Raw genomic sequence first — 27,492 nt, forward strand, 5'->3', positions numbered from 1 at the left:
TATCACTCCGAGAATAATTTTTCACACACGAGAAAAAAGTTATCTGCCTCTTCTCAGCGCGAAGAAACGCATATTTTCTATTAATTCAACAAAAGTTTCCTCATATGGAGGACGTACTTAATGAATTATTAACCATTGGTCTTTGGTGAGGGACATTTACTTTTTGTTTTTGTATCTAGCGAAGTGTCGAAGAAATCGGATACGAAATCGATCGTTACGCTACTGTGCACTTGCGCGCCTCAGCTTGCGGCTCTTGTGACAGGCACGCGCCAATTTTCTTCGTTTCTTCATTTCAACCCGAATCCTCACCACTTCCTATTCAGGAGTGTAATACGAATACAAAAGCTTTGCTGTCCTATAGTTTTGTGTAACTCGTCGAAACTTTTGCAATACGATGAAACAGACAAATGTGCGTTCGAGTTTGTTTCCATTAACGTATCTTAATTAATACACTTTTTTTCAAAATATCTTTCTTCTAATTGTAAAAGAAACAGTTTTGAATTGATTTTAATAACAGAAATATGTGCGAAAATAAGAAAACAATTCTTCTAGATAGATTTTTTATTAAAAAATTTAAGATATTCAGTTGATGGAGTGACTTCTCTTAAACTGTTTTAAAAACAAGCAAGTTTGAAAATATCTAACATTAATTTAAGTTTCGTGTAGCAGCACATTTGTTAAAAAAAATTTAAAATTTTGATACAAAATTTTATAAAATATAAATTATTCTATTTAAACACGCAAAAAGTGGTTCCAATCCACCGCTGATAAGCAATTTGTATGTTTTTTTCTTATCAGAGTGTGCTATGTTATCGACTCATGTTAACTTCTGATATTTCTTTATTACATAAATATATTTACGACATTTTCGATCTCTCATATATAATTTTAAACATTAATAATATGTTACTTTCGTAATTTTATCGCAAGAAAAATTAAAGTTTTTTCATAAAATATTATTTTAGAAAAACATCTTGTCCGACAAACTAATTCACTTTCCGAGAAAGTTATCGTAAAAAAAACATGAATTGAGCAAAAGAAGTAGCATAAAATTAAATTTTAATTAAACTATATAAAATATAACATATCTCTCTCTTCCTCTGAGAACTATCAAGTGCTAATGTCATGCGCACTATAGATGCAAATAGAGCGTGTAAGTCGAGGGGAAAGTCGAGAAAGCGAGAGTCGGCGCGGGAAGATCTCCTAGTTCAAAAGATTCCTCTTGGATAATGTTCGCTGTGATGCGAAGTGTGTACTCCGGAAGAATAAAAATTGTACGAACTAATATTTTTTTTGCGCAAGCTGCACGGATTATTCTCTGCTGCGCAGAGATTATTTCTAACTTAATATGAATAAATAATCAGTGAATTATTCTTAAGAAATAATTTTTTTATTCCAACCGCTCATATTGCAAATTCTAATAATGGCTGTAGCAAATGCAATTACTTATAAATTTTATAAGAGTAATTGTATTTTTTCTTTTTTTCATATTTCAATTTTCCATCGATTGCACTTCTGTGGAGAAAAATAAAAGATTCTTAGATAATCAAAGTCTTATTTACACAACGGTTTCGACGGTGACGCGTTTGCTTTCGCGAGATTTATACATCCGGGATATTTTCGATCGGAAAACGCGAGGAAACGCGTACGTCGCTCGGCGGAAAAGCGCTGGTGGGAAAAGCGAGCGGAACGACGACGACGCCGAGTACTAGACGAACAAGCGGGCAAGGCAGGCGGCGGCAGCGGTGTATATTATTGATCAATAAGAGCGGCTAGCATGAGGGCGACCCATGCCGGTGGCGGCCAGCTGTCACTTCCTTCGGCCTTTTTACATCGCACACGCGCGGATACACGCGCTCGGGCGCCGCGCGCGCGGAACCGTGTTCCCGGTGCCTGGCAACCGGCGGCACCGCAGGACATCCTCGCGATCCTGTCGCTCCTGTCTCCTCCGACCTGGTCCCACCGAGAGTGACCGGGATAAGCGTCGGCGTGTTGCGTGCGTGAAAGAGTGGCGCGTGTGCCTCGAGAGTACGAACCGAGCACGACGACGCGAACGAGTGTACGCGCCGCTGCCAGTCTCGCGAGCGCTCACGTCTCTCTCGCCTCTCGCGGAAAATACACAAGGCAAAGGGTGAAACATCAGCGGGGGGTTTTAACAGCGAGGGAGGTGAAGAAGAGAGTAAAAGAGAGAGAGAGAGAGAGAGAGATAGAGTGAGAGGGTGCGCACAGGGTGGTGAGAACAAATAGAGGAAGAGAGACAGGGAGAGACCGACGTGCTACGACATGTGTCTGTGCTGAGGATCGTATTCCCCGACCTAAGGGTGCACCCTGAACGAAGGGAGACCGGCTCTGACGGCGGCAAAGAGAAGGGTGAGAGAACACGAAACGGTGAAAAAGACGGGCAGAAATTTCTGCGTGCGTCGTCGCCTTCGGGGCTATCTCGCCGTCGTCTACGCGGGACCACCGATGCAGACCTTACGGAAAAAAAACAGTCCGTGCAAGTGTGAGTAAAGGGTCGATTCGATCCGCACTTGTGCATGGAGTGCGTGTGTGTTTTCACGCGTGTGAATTTCCTCGCGACTGCGATTTCGTCACGATTTCGTGTCTTTCTCGAATTGCTTTCTCGTCATTTATCCGCGATGTTTCTGGTACCACCCTGTAGATTTGTTAGGGGTGGTTAGGGCGCTCCGTTGTAATATGGCTTCCTCGCGTATTTTGCGACGAATCGTCTCGGCTGTTCTCCGTGCTTTGCATCGAGTTTCATGCGGGAGAGAAAGAGAGAGAGATTGCTACGCAATTCGGCATGATTGACGCATCCCGCTCTTAAACATATGCAGCATATGAAGGCCGCGGAAAATGAGCTTTATTAGTCGCTCGAGCGGCGAATTTTGCTCGCGCGAAATGCGCGAGATCGGTCTCTTTAACGTGAGCGTTACCGATCGAGCGGTGTTAATACTGATGACGGTCGCGGCGCGTGTCGTCATCGTCGGAAGATGTCGACAGCTGTGCCGTGCGCGTGTTCGAGATTACTACTGGGTACGAGTTTAGAGGGCAACGTGAAAGCGATGTTTTTTAATTTTTTTTTTTATTCGATTAAACGATAATTGTCTTAAGAAAAATTAACGTAGAGAAGAAACTTACTAAATAAAAAAAAAGACACTTTTTTCATTAGTAAAAATTTATGAAAATTTGCGATTTATTTATTTCTGTTTCTCTATCTTCTTTCTCTCTCTTCTTTCAAATCCTTGACATTGCTTTTTAAATGACATGTTTGTGAAATACGTGAGAAATACGTTTGCTACAAATGAGAGACGAAAATAAAAAACTAGAAGTGGCTAAATTAACCGCGAGAGAATGCAAGTCATACAAGCAGTTACCTAGATGAATACGCTTTTCTATGCAACTTCTTCATGAGTCACGTCAGTTGACAGCAATTAATCATTCCGTAACTCGGTTCCTCGATTACAGTTGAATTTAATCGCGCGTGCGCGTTGTATATAAATTAATCACAAATTGACATTTACACATACACACACAATCAACATCTTGTACCAAGCGTACGCGTGATGTATATATATATATATGTATATTTAAACGAGTCAAGTTTCGACAAAAATGTCTCTCTTTGTTCCATTGTTACGTGTCTTGTCTCGCGGAGCCGCAATAATAATTGTTGTGAAAAAGAGACGCGAGACGAGAGAGGGCCGAGAGCGCGAAGAGAGCGCATCTGGCTCTAAAGAGCAAGGAGAGACGGAAGGAGCGTGAAAAAAGCATTTCGAGATTGGTATCGCGGCAAACGTGTATATACTTTCGAGTATCGACAGTTGGCGTTCCCCACTCGAGAATCTGACGAGTACCTTCGGAACAATCGGAGACGGTCATTAAAAATCGTAGGGGCAGCGAGAGAAGCAGCACTGAGAGAGAGAGAGTGTGTGTTTTTCTGCGCTCTCTCCCGGTGTGTTATTTAAATTTTTTTGTCAGATTTATTCCTCTCGTTCGAGTATAGCTTCTCATCAGCTGAAGTTAAAACTTGTGTGTGCGCGCGCGCGCGCGCGCTCGCGCGAGCAAATATATGATTCAATTGTTTCTTTTCGAGAGAGGAGAAACAGCGCAATAACGCGTGTATTCATTTACATTCACATTCTGATATTTACAAATGAAAAACTAAATTAGTTACATTCATTATAACTTGTACTAATTACTTTTGTTTTTGATTACGTCAAAGCCGCGAAGTTAAAACCGAAACACGCGCGCAACTCGCGCGTTTTGGCGTTGCTTTAAATATTTGTCACCGCGCTACGTTGTTAATCCATTAGCCAAATATTGGCACTTCCGCTTCCAGAACCGAATGTCACAAATGACATGCATTATTATCGTAGCTAAGCTGTAAATATATACGTTTCGACCCAATTATCGGTTTCCGTTCCGAACAATTAATTTTAACGCCGGTATTCGCTTGTCTGATACGGAGGGATCGTTTTCGCCGAGCACTCGAGAGCTCTATTTCGCTCTCTCTCTCTCTCTCTCATTTTATACTCTCGCCAGTCAAATTGGTTGTATGACCGATCGATATCGGTTTAAATGCATTCGGACCTATCGCCGTCGGATCGCTTCTCGGAACGACCCCCGTGGCTTCGAAATACGATAATTTGATCTCCTTCACGCGAGACCGAGCCGAGCCCACACGTCGCGAAGTTTACAATGAACGTTCTTTACGGTGGCTCGCGTTATCGCGTTACTTCCGCGAGGATTCGCTATACACGCGACATGAAAATCGAGAAAAGAATTTTAAACCTGATGCACAAAGAAGTTGATGCACATCAAATGTTAAATTTAATGAGTGTTGATGATTTTCAGTCAAGAACGACCCAACCCGCTTTCTTGGGGAGGGTGTGTCGTTCAAGGCAAAACTGATTGGTATTTTGGAAGTATCGGAAGCACGCGGTGACCGGATGTGCCAGGCGGCCTTGGCTGACCTGAAGATGGCGATTCGCGCCGCCGGCGAGCACAAGCAACGAATCGCCGTTCAGGTCAGCATAGACGGGCTTCGTCTGAGGGACGAGAAGACCGGGGTGAGTTGCGAAATTATTTATTACACATATAGGTAGTTATGCACATATCGGGTTACACGATTTATGATGAAATTCGTGATGAATACGTTATCCTTGTCAATTCTCACGCAGGACTGCCTGTATCACCATCCGGTTCATAAAATATCGTTTATTGCTCAAGACATGAGCGATTCGAGAGCCTTTGGATATATTTTCGGGTCACCGGACACCGGGCACCGATTTTTCGGCATTAAGACTGACAAGGCGGCGAGTCAAGTAAGTGCGCGCATGTCTTTTATTTCTCGTCTCTCTCTCTTTCTCTCAAGTCAGTATTTTTTTTTTTGTTTTACAACAAAACTTGCTTTTATTGAATTCTCTTGTACGTTCGGTTTAAAGAACCGTGTCACATGCGCTCTCAACAAACACGCGAAAATCTAATTAGGGTACCAGGGACACACAAGACGAGAGAGGCGGCATCGAATTGATTTAGCGGCTTCGAGGGTTATCGATGAGAACACGCACGAGCGATTACAAATTCGCGCGCGAGTTTCTAAACGCGTTTAAAGTATGTCAATTATCCGAGAACGAGTAATCGCGGCGGGATAGTCCGGAGGGAGGGTGGACTGTGACAGAGAGAGGGAGTCTAGAATGATATTTGCCCAATCCGAGAAGCAATATCGACCCCGGGCGGCCGTAATCGCGGACGCGTATGTAAATAATTGCATTACACAGAGCGCGTTCGGGTTCGCGTCGATACTCCCGTCTCCTCGCCGCGGGAGATTGTTGCCGGATTATCCACGGCTCGCTTCATGCGCGTTCAAAGGGATCGACAACTTCTTGATATTCAAATATGCCACACTATATCCCACTTTTGTGCTCGAGCGTGCGGTTTAAACCGCCGACTTCCTTTGAATTTCCTCTTTTCTTTCTCTCGTGTCGACGAAAGAGCGAGAGTAGCAATTATTAGACGCTTATAAATGCGATTGAGAGAAGAATTTTTTGCAAAAATTGTCCGTTAAATCGCTACAAATATATATATCTGAAAATTTAATTCTAATGAATTTTATTGAAATAAAATTAATTTTGATTTTTTTCCCGATCGATGTGTTCTTTCTTATTTTTGTAATATTTTTAATTTATTAAAAAAAATGAAAAGAAAGTTTTTTTTTCTCTTTTTTTTATTGTAACATATACATATGTTTTTATTTTCTCACTTGTTGAGCGAAGAAAGTTCTGTGTGATATAAATTCTATTCCACCGCCGGATATCATTCACGTAATGCATCAGCCACGCAACTTTTAGCAAGATGCGGATGTTAGACGTAAATGCGCGACGAACAGAAGGGAAGTTTATGACGACTAAAATTGGCCGCGCTAAAATCAAGGAATATGTTTAACTCTGTTACGTAGACTTTCGCTCTCGATCACTCGCGGGCCTTCTCAACTCGCTCAACTCAATAGCGACGATTATCGCCGCGAAAATGTAATCAGCTCCGGGGAAGAGCTTGAGCGAGCGCGCGCGCGCGCGCGCGACAGGTGGCAAATTAATTCAACAACCTTACGCCTTCATTCAATTTCCAAGTTTAATTTCTGCGCTCGCCTCCTGTAAACGACTCCGATAATCCCCGCCCGTATATACGGCGGTGGTCGCGTTTAACGCGCTGCTGGAGGTTTTAACCGGCGTGGAATCGGAGCAAACAGAGGGATGACAGGCGCCGACGTCGACGGGAGTGAGGGTGGCGTGAACGATCGGGAATGGGCTTTCGAAAATTACGGTCATCGGGGGAAAGTGGGTAGTAGTTCTCCTGATTTCTCACGATATTTTTCTCGAAAGAAAAGAGAAGATTCATTTAAGCTTCAGAAATTCTTCCGAGATTATCAGTTAATTAAAAATCTAAAAGAGAAACGTCCTCTTTCGCTTTTTCAGTTATAAGTAAAAATACTCAAAATGATATTTTATACAGAAATAAAAGAAAAAAAAGAATAATAGAAAATAATTTCTGTCGCAACTGTCTTACTGATTAATATTTTTCTAAAAATTTTTTGTTAAACCCTGCGTATATTGAACGTATAAAGTTTTGAATAATTTAACAGAGAAAGAGAGAGAGAGAGAGAGAGTTTGCATTTAAGTCACTTTGTGACTTGTCACGGAACTGACGAAAGAAGAACTTTATTTAACAGGTGGTGATAGCGATGCGAGACTTGTTCCAAGTAGTATTCGAGCTGAAGAAAAAAGAGATCGAGTTGGCGAAACAGCACATAGAGCAGAATACCATTAACGCAATTAAATTTCACACAGGCGGTGTTTTCGTTGAGCCGGCGCCCGACACCAAGGTAAATTTAGTCTCTCTCTCGAAATAAGTGCTGCATTCAAGATATGCTAAATCGTTCCTCTGTCAGACGAGTTCCTTTCTCCACCTCACACGATATTTTGTAAATTGCTTTTCCATTTCTTTTCCCGAGCACACATTTTCCCGAAGACGAAAGAGAAAGACCCAAAGACTCGGTGAAATTAAGATTCATTTCGAGATGTCTCGATGGAAAAATCGATCTTGACAGAATTGACGTCGCTGTGGTAACTTAAACGTAACTATCAGAAACTCAGACACCCTGCAAATAATTTAATGTCGCAGGGTGCGGCGGGCACAGAATCCTCATTTCATCGAATTCGCACGACTAACAGCGAGGTCGACAAGCCTGCCGATCGCAAGAACGAATTGCCAGGTGGCGTGATCGCGGATCTGCTGGATCTTCATTTTGAACTAAACTTATTACAGCAGGGTATCCATCTGATGGACAAGATCACGCCGGAGAATCCGCCGCCGTCCGCTGACGATCTGTTCGAGACCGATCCGTTCGGCGATTCCTTCGCGAACATGAAAGTACGGCTTGTTATTGAAAATCTTTTTTTTTTTTCTTTAAATATTTATGAAGACACCGCACGCGAATTGTGATATCGTCAATAATATTGCAGCTTCAGGAGACAGTTCGTCCGATTTTGCCACCGCCACCTTCTTCTTCGAAAAGGGGACATCTGGAGCGACAACACACTGTGCCTGCGCACAGTACCAGCACCGCGTCAACCACATCCAGTCCGGCGACGACGTTAGTGAGTAAAACGCCACCTCCGCAGACTAACACGATACATTGGTTGGAAAAAGAGACCACGGATCTCTTCAACGACAACGAGCTCGCAAATTTGAGTAAGAATTCGACGAAGAAGGATCAGGAGGACGTAAGTGTTACTTTGATTTTCGTCAAATACAAATTTTTCACAAGTTACGTGAAATGTGTCGTTCGTGTTGCAGAGCTCAGTTGAAACCACACCACGCAACACTCAGACGAAGAGCCCGCAGATCGACGTGTTCACGGAGCTGGATCCTCTGGGAACCGGCCTGATCAAGCCCTACGTGGACAAGAAGGACTTCTTTCAACATCTGAAGAATCCGCCGAAGAAGGTACTCAAGGACTTGGTGTCAACCAGTTCCAGCGACAGTTTCCCGACGAACTTCAACATCACGGCCACGATGGAGTGTCTGGAAACTCCGAAGATGATCAAGACGATGCAGAACGATCTGACAACGAGAGACAGCGAGGACAGCAATTTTGCCAACTTCGACCGATTCGACGAGAATGAGACTACCATCCCGAAGAGAGCCGATTCGCCGCCGAAAAAGGAAACGGCTGCAAGATCGATCCATCATCAGCCGCTCTCGGTGTCTTTGCCGCCGGAGGATGTGACGCTGTCTAAAGGACCGATCGCGTCATCCACAACCGCTTCGGGAGGAAGTTCGATTCTTCGCAGCATGGACCGAGACTCGACCGAGTCGACGCACGCGCTGATAAAGTTACCGAGTCCGAAGAAGTATCTCTCATCAGTGCGGAAACGAGACTTCGACATGGAACTGCCAGCCGGAAAAGCGCCGTCTATAAGCGACGCTATGAAGCAATTTCCGATGGACTTCTCGGTGACGAATGAATCGCCAGCTTCGCCGTTGAGGTCCTGCTCGTCGGACGCGAACTCGCGTCTGTCAAGTTCGAGCGCGGAACTGAATCTGGATCTGGTGCCTGAACCACCGCCCAGAGGTGCGGGCAGCGTTTTCATCAATCCACCGCCGCTACCGCCGAAGAAACAAAGCGTCCGAGGTGGCGCGAGACCGCCGCCCAGACCGCCGCACACGGAGGGACACTTCCAGTATGACTTTCCGCAGCGCGAGACCTCGCCGTCACCCACGAAGATCGTCAGAGATAAGAAGAGTCCGCCGAGGGAGATAAAGGGTCAGTTCGACGACAATTTCAGTCCACCACCGCAAATGCCCGTGAGACCGGACTTTATAAGCACGACGACTAGCACCACATCCGGTTTCGATGACTCTTTTAATACGATAATATCGTCCACGACGTCAATGTCGTCGCCCGTGACCAGCAGTAGCGCCGGTCCGATCGCGGATTCCAAGAAGACAAAGCCACCGCTGGATATCACGCTCAGTCAGCTGACGTCATCCTGGACGAATCTGGACGAGTTGGCCAGCAGTCTCGGGATGACCGTACAGGAGCTGACGAGTCTGACTTTGACGCAACTCACGCAATGCCTGGCGAATCTGTCGATGAAGGAGGTCGTTGCCGCGGAGGAATCCGTTCCGCCAACGACAACGACGACCGAACAGATCACAGTCCCGCCTAAGCCTACGCTCTCGTCGATGGCCGCGTCGAAACCGCAGACTACTACCGGTTCGATCTCGACCTCTTTCGTATCATCGGAGTCGTACAAAACCAGTTTTTCCGAAGCGGAACCGAAACAAGATCCCACGTACGACAAGTACGCGGTCTTCAGAGAGTTACTGGAGATGGAGCAAATGAAAGAAGACTCAAAGGTGGAGGAAGCGACGACGAAAGAAGAAGAAGAAGAAGAAGAAGAAAAGGAAGAAGACCAAAAATTTGATACAAGCGAACAGGTTGTCGGCGCTGAAGCGGACATTCAACCGGAAATGCGTAGCTGCGAGACCGCTTCGGATTCGATAACGTCATTGGTGAATTTAACCGTCAAGCTATCGTCGAAGAACGAAGATTTGTTGAGGGAAGAAGCCTCAACGAAGGTCAACGAGGCGACGACCAGCGCTCTTACGAGTTCGACGGAAAAAGAAAAAGAGAAGGAAAAATCAGCGGAAGTTGAAGACAGAGAAGTCGAAAAAGAAAACGAAGTGATAGCGGAAGCGGACATCACATCCGACTCGTCCACGGTTCAACAAACGGAAATAGACGTTGAAGATGATACGGAGAAGACGCAGACGATCATGGAAGCGGAGGAGAAGGCGGACAACTCTGAGAAAGGAAGCGACGCCAACGGTACGTCTTCGGATAAAGTCGGTTCGGACATTCTTAACGACGAAACGAACGGCTCGTCTGTGGCCGAGAGATCGTCGACGGAGATCAAATCTTCGACGTCAACGTCGACTTCGAGCGACAGATACGCCGCTCTGCGGGAAATCATTGGCGAGCCAGAACCAGCGCCGATCAAGAAAGACGACGAGGATGTGATGAGTTCCGCGCGAGCGTCGCCGGTGATACAACCTCAGCAGCCGTCTCAGCAGCCGAAGAATCTGGCCGATCTGCTGAATTTATTCTCAAATCTACCGCCACCGTCGTCGAGCCCGAATATCTCGGCTAAGAGAGAGTCCACCGATCTGAACGCCGTCGCGATGGACATCTTCGAGGAGATCAAGATGTTGAACACAGGCGAGCATCGCGCCAAAGACACCAAACCGCCACCCGCGTCCTCGGGCTTCGAGGATATGTTCAGCCCGTTTTCGGAGACAACGCGACAGGAGAAAGACGACAGTAAAGAGGACAGTAACTGGGCCAAGTTCGATACGGGCATTTTCGTCTCGTCCGATAGATCGTCCTGCGAGGGGCAGCGCTCGATAGGCGGCACCTCGCCGTGGTCTCCGGACGGTAAAGACTTTCACAGAGAGGTGCCGTTCAAAGGCAGCGGCGGCGGAGGATATCGACACTCGGGAGACAGCGACAACGAATGGAAGGACGAAGAGGAGAGCGAGGAAAGTAACGGAAAAGTGCGCGGGGACGGCGGCAGGTTCTGGTCGGGTTCGCGACATCCGCGATTTGACGCGCCGGGTTTCGATGACAGATCATCGTTCTACGAGGACGGCGAGAAGCGCGGAGGCAGCTTTCACGAGAGAATGGACAGAAAGTCCCGCGGAACGCCGTGGACGAAGAGCAGTCACCGTCCGCGCGATCCCTCGCCCTGGCACGAGGAAAGCCAGTGGGATGACGAGGGTCCGAGACGATGTAGAATGCACCGAAAGGTGCAGCCCTACAAGGACGACGAGGATCAATACGAGGCGCACTGGAAGTGTCGGCCGAAACCACCGCCGCAGAGATACAATTGGCCTCATGACGGTCACGCGTACTACGACGAGGAGCGCAAGCGGAAACTAATGTTGTGGAACGAAGACGATCGATTTGGCAGCGAGGAGAGTATGGGATACGACGAGGAGGATCGATGGGGCAGAAGAAGGTACGACAGAAGAAGATGGGAGGAAGACAACAGATTCTGGGGCAGGAGAGGACCTCCCGATGCCGAATATCCCATGAGAGACGCGTATTATTATTATCGCGACAGAGAACGACCACACGACTATCCGTCTTGGGACGAGGAATACGGACCGGAACATCCGGGTGACGATTCGCCTAGGTACAATCCGGCTACTAGGAAAAGACACTGGCCGAAGAGACCTAACAGCGCGAACGACGGTCGTAATAATGACATGGTATACACGGATCCGCGCAAATTCGGCGGTACGTCCAGGTCCGAGTGCAGCGACAACGATTCGGATCTGTATCTGCGATCTTCTCAACGATCCAGAAGTCGCGAGAGCTACTGGGGCAGCGATCAGGAATACGACAGCTGGATGGAGCGGACGTACTGGTCCGAGGGTCCCGATTCGATCAAGAACGAGAGAATGCATCGCAAACGAGTGATGAGGCACAAGACTCGACAGGCGCCGAAGACGCAGAGTCCGTTCGAGGACGATTTCGCATCGAGCGTCGAGCACGTGGAACCAACGTCCGGTCCGAGCACGGTGGAGACTCTGACGCCGGTGGACGGGCGCGTACGACCAGAAATCTCGGATCAGAAGCGCGAACCGCCACCCGCTAGTCCTTCGCCCGGCATCAGAGCTCCGAAAGATCACGGTTCCAGACGGGATGTAAGCAGAGAGTACGGTAAACGGTCGAGCTTCTTCGAGGACGACCTCACACCCACGGCGAGCGCATCCAGCGACGCCTCCGATCGGCAGAGACTGTCGTCCGAGCTTAAAGCGACGCCGGAAGAACTGCCGTGCGACACCGCGAAGGATCCGCAACAACCTATTGACGGTTTTGCATCCGAAGACAGCGGCCGCGATTCCTTCTTCAATGGCGACTTGAGGTTCGACGACGACGCGTTCGTCTTCAAGTCCGAGTTGGAAGACAACGTGCCGGACCACCGGGCCACCACGTTGCCGCTGAAGAACACCCGGCAAGGAAAATACGGTCCGGGAAATAACAATAACAATAACAAGACAGCCAGGGGCGATCAGTACATCCGAAAATCGGAGTCGGTGAACATCTTTGCGAGAGAGAGCGATCCGTTCGATGGCGATGACTTCTTCAATTAATTCGTGACGGAGAACAAGATTCGCCAAGAAACCTCGCGCTAAATTCAGTGACGCCGGTGTGAATTAGACAATTGGAAGATAAATATTTGATGAGAGAAAGAGAGACCACGGTTTTCGTTGCACACTCGAAAAAAACGTCGGCGGATCGTGAAAAACTCGGTGGAGTCCATGATACTTTGTTCTTATCAAAATTTCCGACTATAGCGATTTTAATATAGCAAAAGTAAAAAAGAAAAAAGAAAAAAAGAATTTTAAACGCGGCTCGAATGTTTCAGATAAATGTTTGCTGTGCTTGTCTCATTTCACACAATTCTTTCGAGATAAAAAAAATCTCATCCTATAAACGTTGATTCAGAAACTAAAATTGTTTTTTTTGCGCGACGTATTGTTTCAATTAATTTGTTTTAATTTAGAATCATCTTTGTTTACACCTACGTCTTCGAAAAAGATCTTTCGACTGAAAATTGCCGATCATCAATCTTTCGTTCGAAAGTTTCCGACGAATGACATTTTTGAAGCAAAACACACACTATTTCACACACAGAAAACTAGTCATTGTTCTAACAAATAAATCTGTACATATATAATATTGTTGCTGTATCGATTAAGATTACTTCGTCGATAAAAAAAAAAAAAGAAAAAAAAAAGAAAAAAAAAAGAAGAGATAATTTATTATAACTGTGAATTACGTATGTAATTTGTAATTATATTAATGTTGTTTCATGTATTTTATTTAATATATATTCGGTTTGTACGTGTGCATTTATTGCGAGAGACGACAATTTCGCGGGAAAAACAGTCAGCGCGAGTTTGCGAATGTGTGTGAAGAGTCTCTAAGTAACTTAGTTCAAAAACGAGAAATTCTAGTCACGTGTGCGTCCGGGAGCTACGCGAGAGAACAAAACTGATATAGTGCGTTTCGGGAAGAAATCAAAAAACATGATTTTTATACATTTTTAACTAGCACGAACTACCGATTACTTACTTTGCAATTAGACGTTTGTACACACAATCGACGACGACACATTCTTCCGCGAGCTCCCCCTCGATTTGGTTACGCTGCTGATAAATTGCATGGGAGATGTGAAGGATGGGCAGAATTATGTTTACACAAAAAAAAAAAAAAAAAAAAAAAATGAGATTATGTATTTTAACTCTTTTTTTGTTCGTCGAACCTTCAGCGACTAGTACGATTCAGAAACATAAAAAATTTTATATTACGTACATATTTTATTTAATTATGTACATAAGATTGGAGTGAAGGAAAAAACTCTTCAAAAAATAATAAAAAATAAGTAAATATAATATATTGTGAAAAATATAAATAAATAATGTGGTCTTTTACATCTCTTTTAACATTATCGATGATTTTTATCATTAATGTACATATGAAAAAAAAAAAAAAAAAACATATCGTCGAAAAGAGAAAATGTCAAATATGTTGTAAATATCATGACATAAATGGATTCCAATTATTATTCGACGTATTATTTTTATTTACGTGAAATGATATATAAATTGTTTTTTTCTTTTCTGGTTCACTCCAATCTTAAAATTCGCAATTCTCTCCGCCGATCTATTTCCATAAATTGCATTGATGATGAAATATAATTTTATGCTAATCACACCGAATGACAGCGATTACGCCGACATTTTACACTGTATGTATTTGTGTAATAATAGTAGTAAATTATTTATCAACGCGTTTAATGTTTACTCGATACTGTACTTTAACTCTAACGAGTATGCGTCAGAATGATAACGACAATACCATTTCAAAATGGCAATTCAAATCCTTGTTCCCTTCCTTTTGAACAATTTGTTAATAACACAGCTGATGAATTAATTATATATATATATACATATATATATTCCTGCAAAAATCCAAATCTCTCTCTCGCTGTTCTTTGCATATACGACTTCTTAACGCAAGTTACACGATACGCATGACAATTATTTTCGGAACAATCGAACATATACATATCCCGCACTTTTTATCTTATTTGAAGATCAACAAAAGAAGGCATACAACAAATAAAGACTGTTATATAGCTGCAATATCTCGCAATTCCCTGACATGTACGCATTCCCTTCCCTTCCCCTCGCTGTTTCGAAATCCTTCAACAGGACCTTTCTCGTGTTTACAGCGAAAGGCAAAGTGCGACGAATAATAAGAGGCGCCGGTCGTCGAGGTGGCGTCGTCATCGTCATTGACGTCCTCCACAGGCCACACAATCCAGAGAGCGCGGTTCATCCCTCGCGATTCGCGCGTGTATGTACGCCGCGCTTCCCCGTTCCTTGATTCGGCCCGAGCACAATGCACAATAAAAGAGCATTAAATCGCCGGCTTTGTCGAGTGAGCGGCTGCACGACTTCTCTCGCAACAATGGCGCGGCCTCCACTCGGCCGCGGTGCTCGAAACACCTGGCAAACAAGGAAACAATGCGCCGCACGAGCCGCACTTCGACGGGATTTCGCGCATTTGGGGGGTGCGCGCACGTTAACAAATTATCACCCCCGCTCTCCCCGCCGCTCCCCTCGACTTACCCTCGCGTCTTTCTCGCGTTCTTCCTCGTTCTCGCTCGATCTCGTTCCGAGTTTCGAGATTGCCAATGCGGTTTCGGTAACATTTTCACAGAGACGATTATCGTGTTGCATTTATTTAAAAAAAAGTCAACTTTTTCAAGTGTTAAATTCTGCAAAATATAGTTTTCTCAAACAATTTTGTTATTATGTGGAAAAAAACTTGTAGCGACACACACGCGCACTTCAATCGCGTAAAAGATAAATTACTCCTCGACTCGGAAAATATTTGTGAGATTTTTAATTCGTCAAGCTTTCTTTTTTTAATTGACATTGAATCATTGAACATGTGTTATTCGATGTAGAGACGTATTTGTGATATATGATATACGTTTGTCACGGAAAAAAACAGAAGATATCATTCGCCGTAGGTGGCCTCAGACCGTTTTCCTTGCGCCAAAGGTGGCGGCACGAGGGAGCGGAAAGCTGGAGAGGAGAACGGAAGGGGGAGAGGAGAAGGTGAAGAAGAGAAAATCAACCCGCATGTGCTCGTACGCACTCGAAAACGAAAAGTACTTTCGGCGAGAGCGCGGAGGCGGGAACTATATAAAATGCACCGAGTGCGCGACGAAGGGCGGCTGCGGCTCGCCCTTCTCGGTTCGGCCAAATGCAACTCTGAAAAGCCACGGAGAAATGTTTGTAATTGGGATCGTTGGCCCGTCGTGCTCACTCGGCGCTCACGAGATAGAGAAGGAAAGAGCGTGCCCCTTTTTTGTTCGAGTACGCGAACGTCCGCGAGCGCTTTTGCGATACGCGTCGGTGTTTTATTACGTTAGAGCGCGATAGGTTCAGCTTAGGTCTTGTAGGAGATGATTCATTCCGTATTATAAGATATTGCAATTTCAGAGTTTATACATCGGGTAACTCTTCAGTAAAAATGAAAACCGGTCTCATATGTTTACTTTATAGAAATTGAAATATTTTTTTTTTATACAAATTAGATAACAATTGCGATTATAGTGTTGAATAGAGAGAGAGAGAGAGAGAGAGAGAGTTTTTGCTGAAAAAACTCTCAATAATCTAATTCTCTTTTGTTATAATCTCGATAATCTAACGATATGGTTTTACGTTCCATCAGCGGATCAGTTTTACCAACGGGTGCGGTAATAAAGTGTCCTCGCGGGAGCGATCAACGGTAATTCATTCATCAAGCATTTTTCGCTTAATGACATCGACATCGTTAGCGTCGGTCGCGCTAACGTGTGTGTCCATCAATATTTCATAAGTCTCGAGTAAAAGCGTCGAGTGTTTACCGCGTCCTAAGCAACTAAGCGAATCCTCGATCTCGTTCGCCGGTTAGCCGTAAGTGTGTTCCCCGCCAGCAAATTTGCATTGAATTGAATTTCAGATTCGGCCGCGCGGTTTCACCGCAATCGGGCCGTCGTCGAGGGCCCCCCCGCACCGGGACCTCCCTCCGTGTCTTTCTTCAATCTGCGCGAAATCAAATGAGACAATATACGGGGTGAAACCCACGCAATTTAGCCGCCCCGATCATTTGCGGGTGTTGAGCGATCTAAATCTATTTGTTTTGAAAAATTGAAATGATCTACAAGACGATCTAATATACATGTTGATCGTCTCCTCTCCTTGTGTTCGAAAAGAATAAAAACTAAAAATATAAAGTAAAAATACACAAAGTAAAACATTTTTATTTTGATTTTATTCTAGTTTTTTTAGTTAAAATCGAAGATTAACTTGGCAAAAAACGTATAAAATTTTACTGTTAAAATTATTATTTTGATTACTTTCTTAAGAGAATTACGAGTAACACAATATGCCAGACTGAAGAGAAGTTTTGAATCATTCAAAAATAAAACGGCTACGAAGCGAAATAAAACGTTATAAAATTTGTAACTTTAGAATCACTTCGCAATTTTTATCTTTTTCCTAGTTTCTGATAAAGAGCAAAAATTTGTATTTCTCTTGCACAAATCTGAGGGCTTGTAACTTACATCGCCGTTCAATTCGGTCGACTGATATCTGCTCAAACACAAAGCAATGCGTCATACTCGAAGAACTCGATTGCGAATCTCCCAGTTTACCGTCTCTGAACCGCATAGGTAAATGGCTGTTCCCTCTTGAGCGGCGCGCTGCAAGACGGGGGATGAAAGGTGGTGGCGGAGGACATATCTTGGAATCGCTGGCATCAAATGGATAGATACGGAGGCGAGTAGGGGAGGGAAAGAAAAGTGGAGATGAGAGAAGGAGACGGGACGAAGCTCTCGAGCGGAACGGAGGAGTAGGAGAATCCCGACGAAGCGGGAAAACGACGTCTTGGAAAAGGTGCAAAGCCGACAGTATTCTTTGTAGCGGAGGATACTCGCCTTGTGCCGCCAAGACCTCTTCGCACTTCTTTACCTTTATCGCGTCCCCATCCCTTCCCCTCGCGCGCCACCGCGACGCTCCACAACTTCCTTGCGCAGCGCGTCTCTCCTTCAACCCCTCGCGACAACCATCGCACCCTCTTCGACGACATTACTACCACTGTAATGCCATCACCGACGCACGACCACCACCGCAGCGGCGCGGCCGGCTAGTAGAGTGTAGCTACTACTACTTACTTATATACTTCTCCGCCCACGCTTGGATCCCTTCGCCCGACCGGAGTCTCTCTTTCGGCACGGGATATTTACCAACATCCAAGATGGCGGCATAATCCCACCGGCTTTTCGTGAGAAGAACCGACGACGGCGACGAGTCATCCGCGTAGCGACTACAGAGCGCGCGGTCCCTCTTCGCCGGTAAACACTCGCTCTTTTCGCCGCTCCTCTCGCCGATTCTTACCGCGACTTGGTCTTCTTCTTCTTCCTCTTTGAACCTTTTGTGCAACGCGCGCACTTGGGTCACCGCAAAGCGCGACGCGGCGCGACGTGGGCTTCTATTTTTCGACGCCGACTGCACACACGACGCGCACGTTGCGCTCTCCCTTTCTTCTCGGGATTGAGAATTTTAGGTCGTGTAAGAGCGCGCGTACAGACGAGACGAAACACGTCAGCGGTTTTTTATAATCCGCTGCTTCCTTTCCGCTTCTTTTGCGTGAAATATTTTTTTACAAGAGTTTGCATTTAATTAAAACCTAATCACGCACCCCCGGATCATTTAAACTTAATAATCTACTGACTCTGCACACACACACATACAATCTTTTATCAAATTTTTATTAAAAACTACATTTTCAATCTCTCGATTTTTATTTGAAAACTGGCCAAATCAAATTATATTTTCGACACTCAAAAACGGATGTGAAAATTCCCTCCGCCGTTCCCAGCTTCGCAACCGCAAGTATAAAGTCGACACCCCTCCGATCGCAGTTTGCCGTGGAATCTACGGGAGATTTGGTCCAGGGAGGATCCGACGGAAGGGGTGGCAGAGATGCAGGAGGGAAGAAATCAGGAGGTAAATACGAGAGTCCAGGGTAAGAAGCAATCGAATCGAATGGTGGAACTCTCGGAATCCGCAATCCGCCGCGAAGTGAATGGCGAGCCTTTAAGAGTTCTATGGAACGGGGATGTATTCCACTTCCCCTCCCGCGCGCGTTTCTCTTTCCTACGCTTTATCGTCGTTGTAGTCGGTCTTAACTTAACCAGAACTCGAGATTAAGGCGCGGTAATCGCTGAATCGGCAAGGGAGACCTCGAAAGGCAGAGCTTACCAACACTTTGCCGCGTGATATTCCCGCGCGGAGAAAAATCCCGGCGAAAAAGCCAGGGTGAAAATATTTTTATTGAGTCGCCACACCGCGGCGAATATATTTCTTCGGGATGACAAAATGCCTTCTGCCGTTTTTGTAGCTTAAATTTGTTGAGCGACGAAATGTCTTCTGCCGCACGTGTGTGTGTGTTTTGTTGCTCGAATTTATGTATTTTACATAAAATTTACACAATATATAATTGACCTCTCAATTTTGCGAACAATATCTCTTTTCCCTATTGTACCGCAAAATCTGTTTTTGTATTTAAAAAAAGATATTTAACGATGAAAACATCGAGCTTACTTTTCAACGTGAAATGTGAAGTAACGTTGAAACGCGCGAGCGTAAACGTTAGACATACCGCAACACGCGTACTGAGCGCAAGACATTGAATAATAATTATTTACGATGTCTTCGCGCATTGCGAGGATTTCAGAGATATAAACGGCACAATAGGCGACATTAACATTAGCGCGAGCAATATTGAAATCCCGGCGCGAAGAGAACGCGCGCGCGACAAAGAAGCGGAAGCGGCGCAGTTGTGTTGGGCGGGAGGATGGCAGTTGGCGAAGAGTTTCTCCCGCCCGCGCCGCGTACGTGGAGTAAGTGCAATAATACCAGATTATTTGCACCGCAAAGCCATGCGTACGGGTAAACACAATATTCGCTCTCGGCTCGGTTCTGTGAACCGATAGTGCGCCCAGGTAGACTCGCATCCGCATCTATATCGTGCTAGTACTCCCCATACCACGTTCCCCCGCCTCTCTCTCTCTCTCTCTCTCTCTCTCTCTCTCTCTCTCTCTCCTTTCTCGATCTCTGTCCCGCTTTCACTGGTCTTCGCTCCGTCTCGCTCTTGTACACTAAGCGTCATAAACATCTCAACACTAAATCATCCAGAAACATGAAAACACATTGTATCTAGATATCGTTTGCGTTACTAGAAGAAAAATAATTAAGAAATGTTCAATCACTACTGTCCATGTTGCGTATGAGTAACTAATTGCTAGTAATAGAAATTGGCTTGGAAAAATTAGATTATTTTTAATATCGTTAGTGTTCACAAATTTATGTCAATACGTCAAGACACAGCTGATTGTGCGAGAGAGAGAAAGAGAGAGAGAGAAAAAGAGAGAGAGAAAGAGAGAAGGAAAATCACACATTAAGCATTTGGTAGATTATAATAGAGATGTTGAGGCACATTTATGACGTTTAGTGTACATCGCGCGCTCCTCTCACCCCTCTCACGCCCTGTCCTCTCGCTCTGTCATTCTATCTATCTTCCTCTCTGTATGTACCGCTCTGGCGTAATACAGATTCTATTTGAGCAGCCTCAGGGAAGTTAACTTGTGATGCGTGCAGCTCGTCTCGCTCTGTTGGCAATTCTACGGATCTAGTCCGTTGGTTGGTTGCAGCACTTCCATGATGAAAATACGGCGCGATAATGGCGCTTAGTTATTTCCTTAACCCTTGCATCGCGTCGTGTCAAGTTATTCGGTGTGTTAATTCTACCGAGATAAAAGTTTCGTCGTCGTCGTCGTCGCGAAAATGCGGCGCTCCGAAGAGACCGATGGATACACGCGCGTCTTTAGAAATTTTGCGTATTTACTTACGTAGATTTTTAAATTTTTATATAATTCAACAGATCTTTAATTAAAAAGTAAGGAAATTTCTTACGATAAAGAATTGAAACTTTAATCAAAACTGTTTCTTGAGGAATTGAATTCCTAGAGTAGAGATTGTGTGTTTTGATACTTTAGAAAACATAGCGTTATAATTAAGTTGAAAAAATAGTCGCATTAATTGAAAGATCATTTCATTGTGGACAAAAATTTTGCCCGATAAAAATATACGCTTTCAAAAGAGAAGTGAGGAGGAATTTTCGACACTGAATTATACGAATTTGTGAAATTGCAACGTTAGCATGCAGTTTGCTGCAAAAAAAAAAAAAGAGAGAGAGAGAAAAAAAACAGAAGACGCACTCACAAAATTAGTGTCCGCGGGCGAGAGCGATCGCGCTCTCGACGGAGAATGTCGCGTCGCCGGCGACTACTCGTAGATCACCGGCTCGTGCTCCAGCTTTATCGCGCCGAGCGCTCAAAGCAAATCAGCCTTCGGAGTGTTACAATTTCGCCCTCTCCCGCCCTCTTCGGCCCCCGTCTCGAAAGTCCCTTTAACTATCCCGCTATTTTCCTAACTCCCGTCCTAACCCCCTCCGGGGGTTTCCTCCCCGTCTCGCCCCGCCCGTAGCAACCCTCGCGCAGGGTGGAAACACATCGGCCCGAGCGATGAGCAGGGGTGGGGAGGCTTCGTCTAAAGGGGTGCAAAACGGAGTGGGGGGATCGAAACGCCCGCCCATTGGTCCGCCCACGTAACGCTGAAGCAGCCGCTTCGAATCAATCCGAGCCTCGATCTCACCCCGTAGACGATCCTACGCTCGCGATGGTGCACCCTTCGTTGTCCGCGAACTCGCGACGTCCGACGGTTCAGCAATCTTAACCTCAAAAAAGCGCGTCGGGAAGAGCTCACAATGCTTCCTGAGGATGTCGCGAGAGATTCACGCGTAAATCCCTTGATGTGATCAAGAATTGAGAAGAGACAATTCAGATCGAGTCGAGATCTCGTCAAAAATTCAATGAAGAGGAAACATCCTAGACATCTGATCTTGTGACTGCGAGATTGTTATTTTGTAACGAGTGACAACTCTGTGAGAAATATTCCGAAGGTGCTACGGGAGACTATCGGGTTCGGATGTTGTTGCAAGATGCGCGATAAAACGCGATAGACATCCTTGTGACATCTCGTCGGATGTCTGATGTGTGTATTGCAGGCTGAAAGCGCGAGTCGTCGCGGGTGGAAGCAAGACGAAGAAACAGACAGCGAAGTGAAAAAAATCTCGTTATCGTTGTGGAAACAAACTATTAGCGTAAGATAGCACTCGTCAAGCGGCGGATAGGGGAACAAACAGAATGTGACAGTCGCTTCGCTGAAATATACCGCAGCAGAAGTCGTTCGTGTGTTTTTCCGAAAAAAACAGACAATCCGAAGAAAGAGTTGAAAAAGTGCGTTTAATTGGGGGGATAATCGCCGAAGTCTTTGACTTGTTGAAATGTCAAATAAATCGAGCGAATCGTTTTGCTCAAGAACTAAAATTTGCACACTTGGTGATTGAAATTCTCAACGACGGAAGCGGTGCTCGAACTATTTTCACCGAAGACATTTCGCGGCCAATCAACGTGTGAAATCATTGTTACGTTCTGATACAGCCGGACTGTTTTCAAGTTTATGTTGAATTCGAATGCAATTTGTTCGATTTTTTTGTTGTAAAACAGATGTTTTCTAAGTGCGACATTTCGTGTTAAAACTTCGAACTTGATGTAACATAATTAAAAATTTACGACACATTTCGTCTGCGTAAACCAAAAAGTTTTTACTTCTTCAGACAAAATATTTGTTAATAATTAATAAGTTCGAAAGTTCTTCTCTTTTATCTGTTATAAAATTCTATCTTGAAGAACAGCTTACAGGAAGAAAACTTTAAACGGAGTTAGATTGTGGACCTGAAGAGTAAAAAAAAATCTTCAACAAGTTGATAGCCGAAGTTGATACTTTCCTGTGGCGTTTTTTAGTCAGAAAATATTTATATAGTTTCCTAAAGAACAATTGTAACAAAGAACACTTTTGAGGATATGAGAGCAAGCGGTGGTCTCGAAGATTCGGTCTCGGGACCGAGAGCGAAATAGAGCACACCTCTCGTAGAAGCAGATGGCGGCGATCACGATGGAGCCACGTGCGATGATGATGTCAAATCTGTCGTGCGACGGCTGCGCGGACAGCGACCGAGACTCGGACAGCAGCAGCATGATCGTGGATCCGGTGAGTCTCGACAAGAACGACCTGTCGCCGCCGTCACAGACGTCGTCGAGCCCGGTGATACCGAGCTGCTCGCCGGTGCCGACGCCGCAACCGGCGCCGTCGTCGGCCAGCAGGAGTCGAAGCGGCGGCGGCAGCGGCAGCAGTCGTTCCTCCAAAAAATCGTACTCGATGATGTCAGCGTCGGCCCAGTCGGGAAAATCCAGCAGCAGTTCCAGTCAACAATCGTCCGGTTACGGCACCGACAAGATGTCATCGTCACTGATCAAACCCCCGTACTCGTATATCGCGCTCATCACCATGGCGATCCTGCAGTCGCCGCAGAAGAAGCTCACGCTGAGCGGCATCTGCGAGTTCATCATGTCCCGTTTCCCCTATTACCGCGACAAGTTCCCCGCCTGGCAAAACTCCATCAGGCACAATCTGTCGCTGAACGACTGCTTCATCAAGATCCCGCGTGAGCCGGGCAACGCCGGTAAAGGCAACTACTGGACGCTGGATCCACTGGCCGAGGACATGTTCGACAACGGTAGCTTTCTGAGACGCAGAAAGCGGTACAAGAGGCCGCCGCCGCATTACGTTCTGCGGGACCGCGCGATCATGGCTACGTTCGCCATCTGCGGCGACCGAGGTCCTTGTCCGGGTGGTGGTGGCCACCCGGGCGCTCTGGCGTATCCCGCGGCCGCTTATCTGTCGCCGCCGCCTGGCTTACCGCTGCTGGATTTTTCACCGTCGACCATCGAGGCGCTGAAGCTCGGCGGCTTCCTGGAACCACCGCCGCCGCTTTACAAACCGGTGCCAATCACGGCGCCGCCGATCCGACAGATCGACCCGACACCCACCAGAGTCACAACATTGCCGATCAGCCACACGACCAACGTCGACAAGAAGCGCAATTTTAGCATCGACGCGCTCATCGGCAAACAGGCGGCCAGCGATCAGAACTGCGGCGCGTTGCTGGACCTCAGTCCGTCGGAACACAGGGAGATCAGAAGTCAAGCGTCCGCCTTCTCGCCGCTTATCTAGGGAGAGTCTAACGACTTTCTTTTCTGACGGTTTAAGTAATTTACAAAACACGAAGTTGATTTCGCGATTCCTTGCAATTTTATCGCGAACGCTAGTCATACTTGGAAATTAACGATAGTTGATCGTAGCACACGTTCGACGTGTTCCAACAATTTTTGCCGAAGATGTTTCTACCGAACGGACGTTGAAAAAAAATCGCACTACCGGAAAAAGAAATTTTCTTCTTGAAAAGAAGAGTGATCAGACTACAAAATAAACGCTGAACTATAATTACAGCATTGTTTCAAATGGTGATTGAGATGACGTTAGTGAACCGTGCGACGAACCGACGCGTCGCCGAACCAAGATTATTACCGCCGAAGGATCTTGCGAGAAAATGACTCGGGAGAGCAATCTCCGCGACGGACTACTTTCGCTCGGAGAAGCAATGGTAACTACATATTATTCGATGATATCGAAAATTTCTCGATCGATCTTTCCGACGCTGTCCAAATGAAATAAACATGTTTTTAAATAAATATAAACAAACACGCGCTATATCGGTTCACAGATTTTCATTCGCTTCTTGAAGAGAAAAAATATTATGATTTATTTTTGCAGATATGAAAGTATTGTTAAAAAAATACTCGTTTAGCGCAACTTTTTAAATGAACAATTACTATTACACGCGTGATATAAAAATGTTTTTTTGTATCATTTGGACAGAATCTCGTCGGAATAACACGATCGTTACACGATTCGAGGAGCGTTTCGTGAATCCTCAACGCGTGGGTTCTGAAACCAGTTTTTTGCGCGCGGCAATTGCGTAAGAAGGACGCGACTATCGTAAAAATCGAAATTTCGACGTTATCTGTGTTATCTAATTCCTAGTTTTTATTTGGTAAAAAGAGCTGAACAAGAGCGAACTGAAGATTTGCATTGTCAAGATCCAGAAAAAAAATTCCAGACGATTGTTCGAAGTTTTGCATTATCAAAGATCCAGGAAGAAAATTTCACAGACGATTGTTTCTTACCGAGTAAAGATTTATTTATTGTAGCCGCAATCGCGTTAACCGGTGCGATAAACATATGTTTAAAGATACAGAAATCCGTTTCTTATCGTTTATAATAGCCGACGGTAATCTGTTGTACAGGTTTCTTATTTTCTCAAACTTCTACTAGTCCAAGTTAATGGTTTTTATCATCAGAATTTATACACTCATGGAAAGGTTCTGGCGAGCGCAAGGAGAGTCGACAAAGAGAGATATATTTTTCCGTTTCAACTGTAAAAGCACTTCTTATAGAAGAGAATAACAGAGAACACGAAGTGGGGGAGCTACAGTTGAGAATAGAATATATCTATCTCTCTGTTGCTCCTCGCGCGACTCTCTCTCTATGGTTAGCACATAGGCAAGGTCTCTCTCTATGAGTATAAATTCTATGATTTTTATCAACCAACAAGTCACAAAAATCATAGAAAGACGTGTGAATCGACTTTAAAAATTAAAAACCAAAACAATGTATATCGAGAGGATACTAGCGCCTCTCCCGCACGTGTATCGGGGGAGGAGCATCTTTGTAAAAAGGCGTAGTGCAATAGCGTAGCGTAAATTTTATTTAACATTATTCTCTGTGCCGCTTCTTAAAACGACTAATGAAAGTAGACACTACCGTAATTACATATATAAGCCACACCAAAACCAAATACAATGTAAATTTTTTAAAAAAACAACCAACTTTTGTGCCATAATATCTCTTGCAGCTTGTTACGCAATTCAAAAATAAAAACAAACTTGTTCCTCGAACAGATTTTAGAAGAGACGAACACAAAATTGTTACATCGTCATTGTAACTGATCTACATTTTATTTTGTATCATTTGTTAAAATCGGTTGACATTAATTGTCGCGATGTAGCAACAAACACACGGACAGACACTGAACAATCACATATTCGCGTTCGTCGAGAGAGCGAGCGAACAAAGCTCGTTATGCCAATAAGTTTGTGCCCGCGTTCGTTTCCAATTTCACTTTCGTCGTTTCGGATCTGTCTGTGTGTTAGACCGAACTTAGGCCCCTTTTACACGGTCGATTAATATCGGCATTGTAAATACAAGTCCCGAACAAATATATGCGCAAGCCACTCTGTTAGAGCGGGGAGAGAGCATCTTTCTTCGGTGGATTTAATGTAAAGCTCGCCAACCCAACCCCCTTCTTTCCCTTTTTAGCCCCGTAAGCGGTCAAGTAGACGTTTGGTGTACATAAAAGCGAATCCGTAGCGTGATCCACAAAGTAATTGTGAATATCTATTATAGCATCTTTATACAATTAAGACAACACACACTTCCGTCTCGCGTGATGTCGAAACACACTGTCGCTTGCAAAAAAAAAAGAAAAAAAAAAAGAAAACACGATTTCCCTCCCAAAACGACGCTTCCGATTCGTTTGTATTATTTTCGTGACAAAGAAACAACAATGAGAAAAAAATAATAATATCACTTCTTCGAAAATGAAGATTATTCCGCGTAATTGCGAAAAGTCTGTGTGGAGGAAAAACTCGTATCGTATTGCGCGCGCGATACGATAAATTTGGAAAGTAAAAATAACATATGCGCAATTTACGTTTAACAATGAAATTTAAAATCTGTCCGCATATAGATTTTTTATTTCAGTATAAACAAGAGAAACGCAGTCTGCTGTAATCTTCCCGCACACATCGCAATGGCCAGTGTAACTCGAAATGTGCGAATCTCGTAACGAGCGCGTATTTAGCGAATTTTTCATGGTGATATATATATATATACATATATATACATATATATTTTACTAACTATTTACTCGTATATTTTTCAATCGTTACGAGATACCGCGGCACACTTCCACTTTGTTCCTCCGCTAAGAGCAAATCAGCGAAGTCAAAATATATGTTTAGTTATATACATATATATAAATATAAATATATATATATATATAGGCTACATGTCCTATCGTTAACAAAAGTCGTCTGTAGATCTTAGTGCGTATTGTATGTGTCAAAATGATAGATTTATTATAATATGTAATAAAAAAAAAAAAAAAAAAAACAATAAAGTATCGTTAAGTATAAATGCGACTGTTTTCCTCTTCATTTCTCACGCCTCTTTTACCTTATATTCTTGATCGTAAACAATTTTAACTGATTATCGCACGGCAACGATATAAATTTATAAACCCCAAGTATCGTCAGGTTAGATAATTGAAGGCGAAAACAAAGGTTGCGCATAAGAGAGGGCGAATCCATCGATCACTCTCGCGCAAGACGAGGATGAGTAATTTTCTCTGTCCACGCGCTTTGACGGGGGGCCAGGATGCGGTGCACGCGAGATAAGGCGATAACGAGAAAGACGCGACAGAAATCGACGGCAAAACGGTAAAAGCGGAAGCGCGAGAGACGGGCGCGCACAAAGCAATATCTTGTTTACTCGCTTCTTTCTTTCTCTCTCTCTCTCTCTCGGCGTTGGCAATACGAAGCGGAAAAGAGAAGAGGGTAAAGGTGTGCGCGCGCGCGCACGCGGCGGTGGTAGCGGGTCGAAGGAGAATGAGTGGATTTTCATTGCAGTTTAATCCCCGTTCCCCGTACC

At 44.8% G+C, this 27,492-nt stretch overlaps 2 protein-coding genes across 3 annotated transcripts; both read left to right on the forward strand.

Moving 5' to 3' along the window:
* Positions 1 to 2,028: 2,028 nt before the first annotated feature.
* Positions 2,029 to 13,391, forward strand: LOC109855613 (protein disabled). Of its 2 annotated transcripts, none has more exons than XM_020430061.1 (7): positions 2,029 to 2,503; positions 4,858 to 5,072; positions 5,184 to 5,327; positions 7,232 to 7,384; positions 7,684 to 7,932; positions 8,025 to 8,285; positions 8,359 to 13,391. In XM_020430061.1, exons 1-7 carry the CDS (start codon positions 2,467 to 2,469, stop codon positions 12,724 to 12,726), a joined length of 5,427 nt encoding a protein of 1,808 aa, XP_020285650.1. In that variant the 5' UTR covers positions 2,029 to 2,466; the 3' UTR covers positions 12,727 to 13,391. The 2 variants fall into 2 exon arrangements, with proteins under 2 accessions (XP_020285650.1, XP_020285651.1); XM_020430062.1 differs by having other exon boundaries at positions 7,828 to 7,932.
* An 8,042-nt stretch (positions 13,392 to 21,433) lies between these two features.
* On the forward strand, positions 21,434 to 26,882 carry LOC109855616 (forkhead box protein D3-like). The gene has a single exon (XM_020430064.1). The coding sequence runs from the start codon at positions 22,762 to 22,764 to the stop codon at positions 23,893 to 23,895; it is 1,134 nt and encodes a 377-aa protein (XP_020285653.1). The 5' UTR covers positions 21,434 to 22,761; the 3' UTR covers positions 23,896 to 26,882.
* Positions 26,883 to 27,492: the final 610 nt, after the last annotated feature.

The sequence above is a fragment of the Pseudomyrmex gracilis genome, unplaced genomic scaffold, assembly GCF_002006095.1.
Source record: "Pseudomyrmex gracilis isolate BER0280 unplaced genomic scaffold, ASM200609v1 scaffold_93, whole genome shotgun sequence".
Lineage (NCBI taxonomy): Eukaryota > Metazoa > Arthropoda > Insecta > Hymenoptera > Formicidae > Pseudomyrmex > Pseudomyrmex gracilis.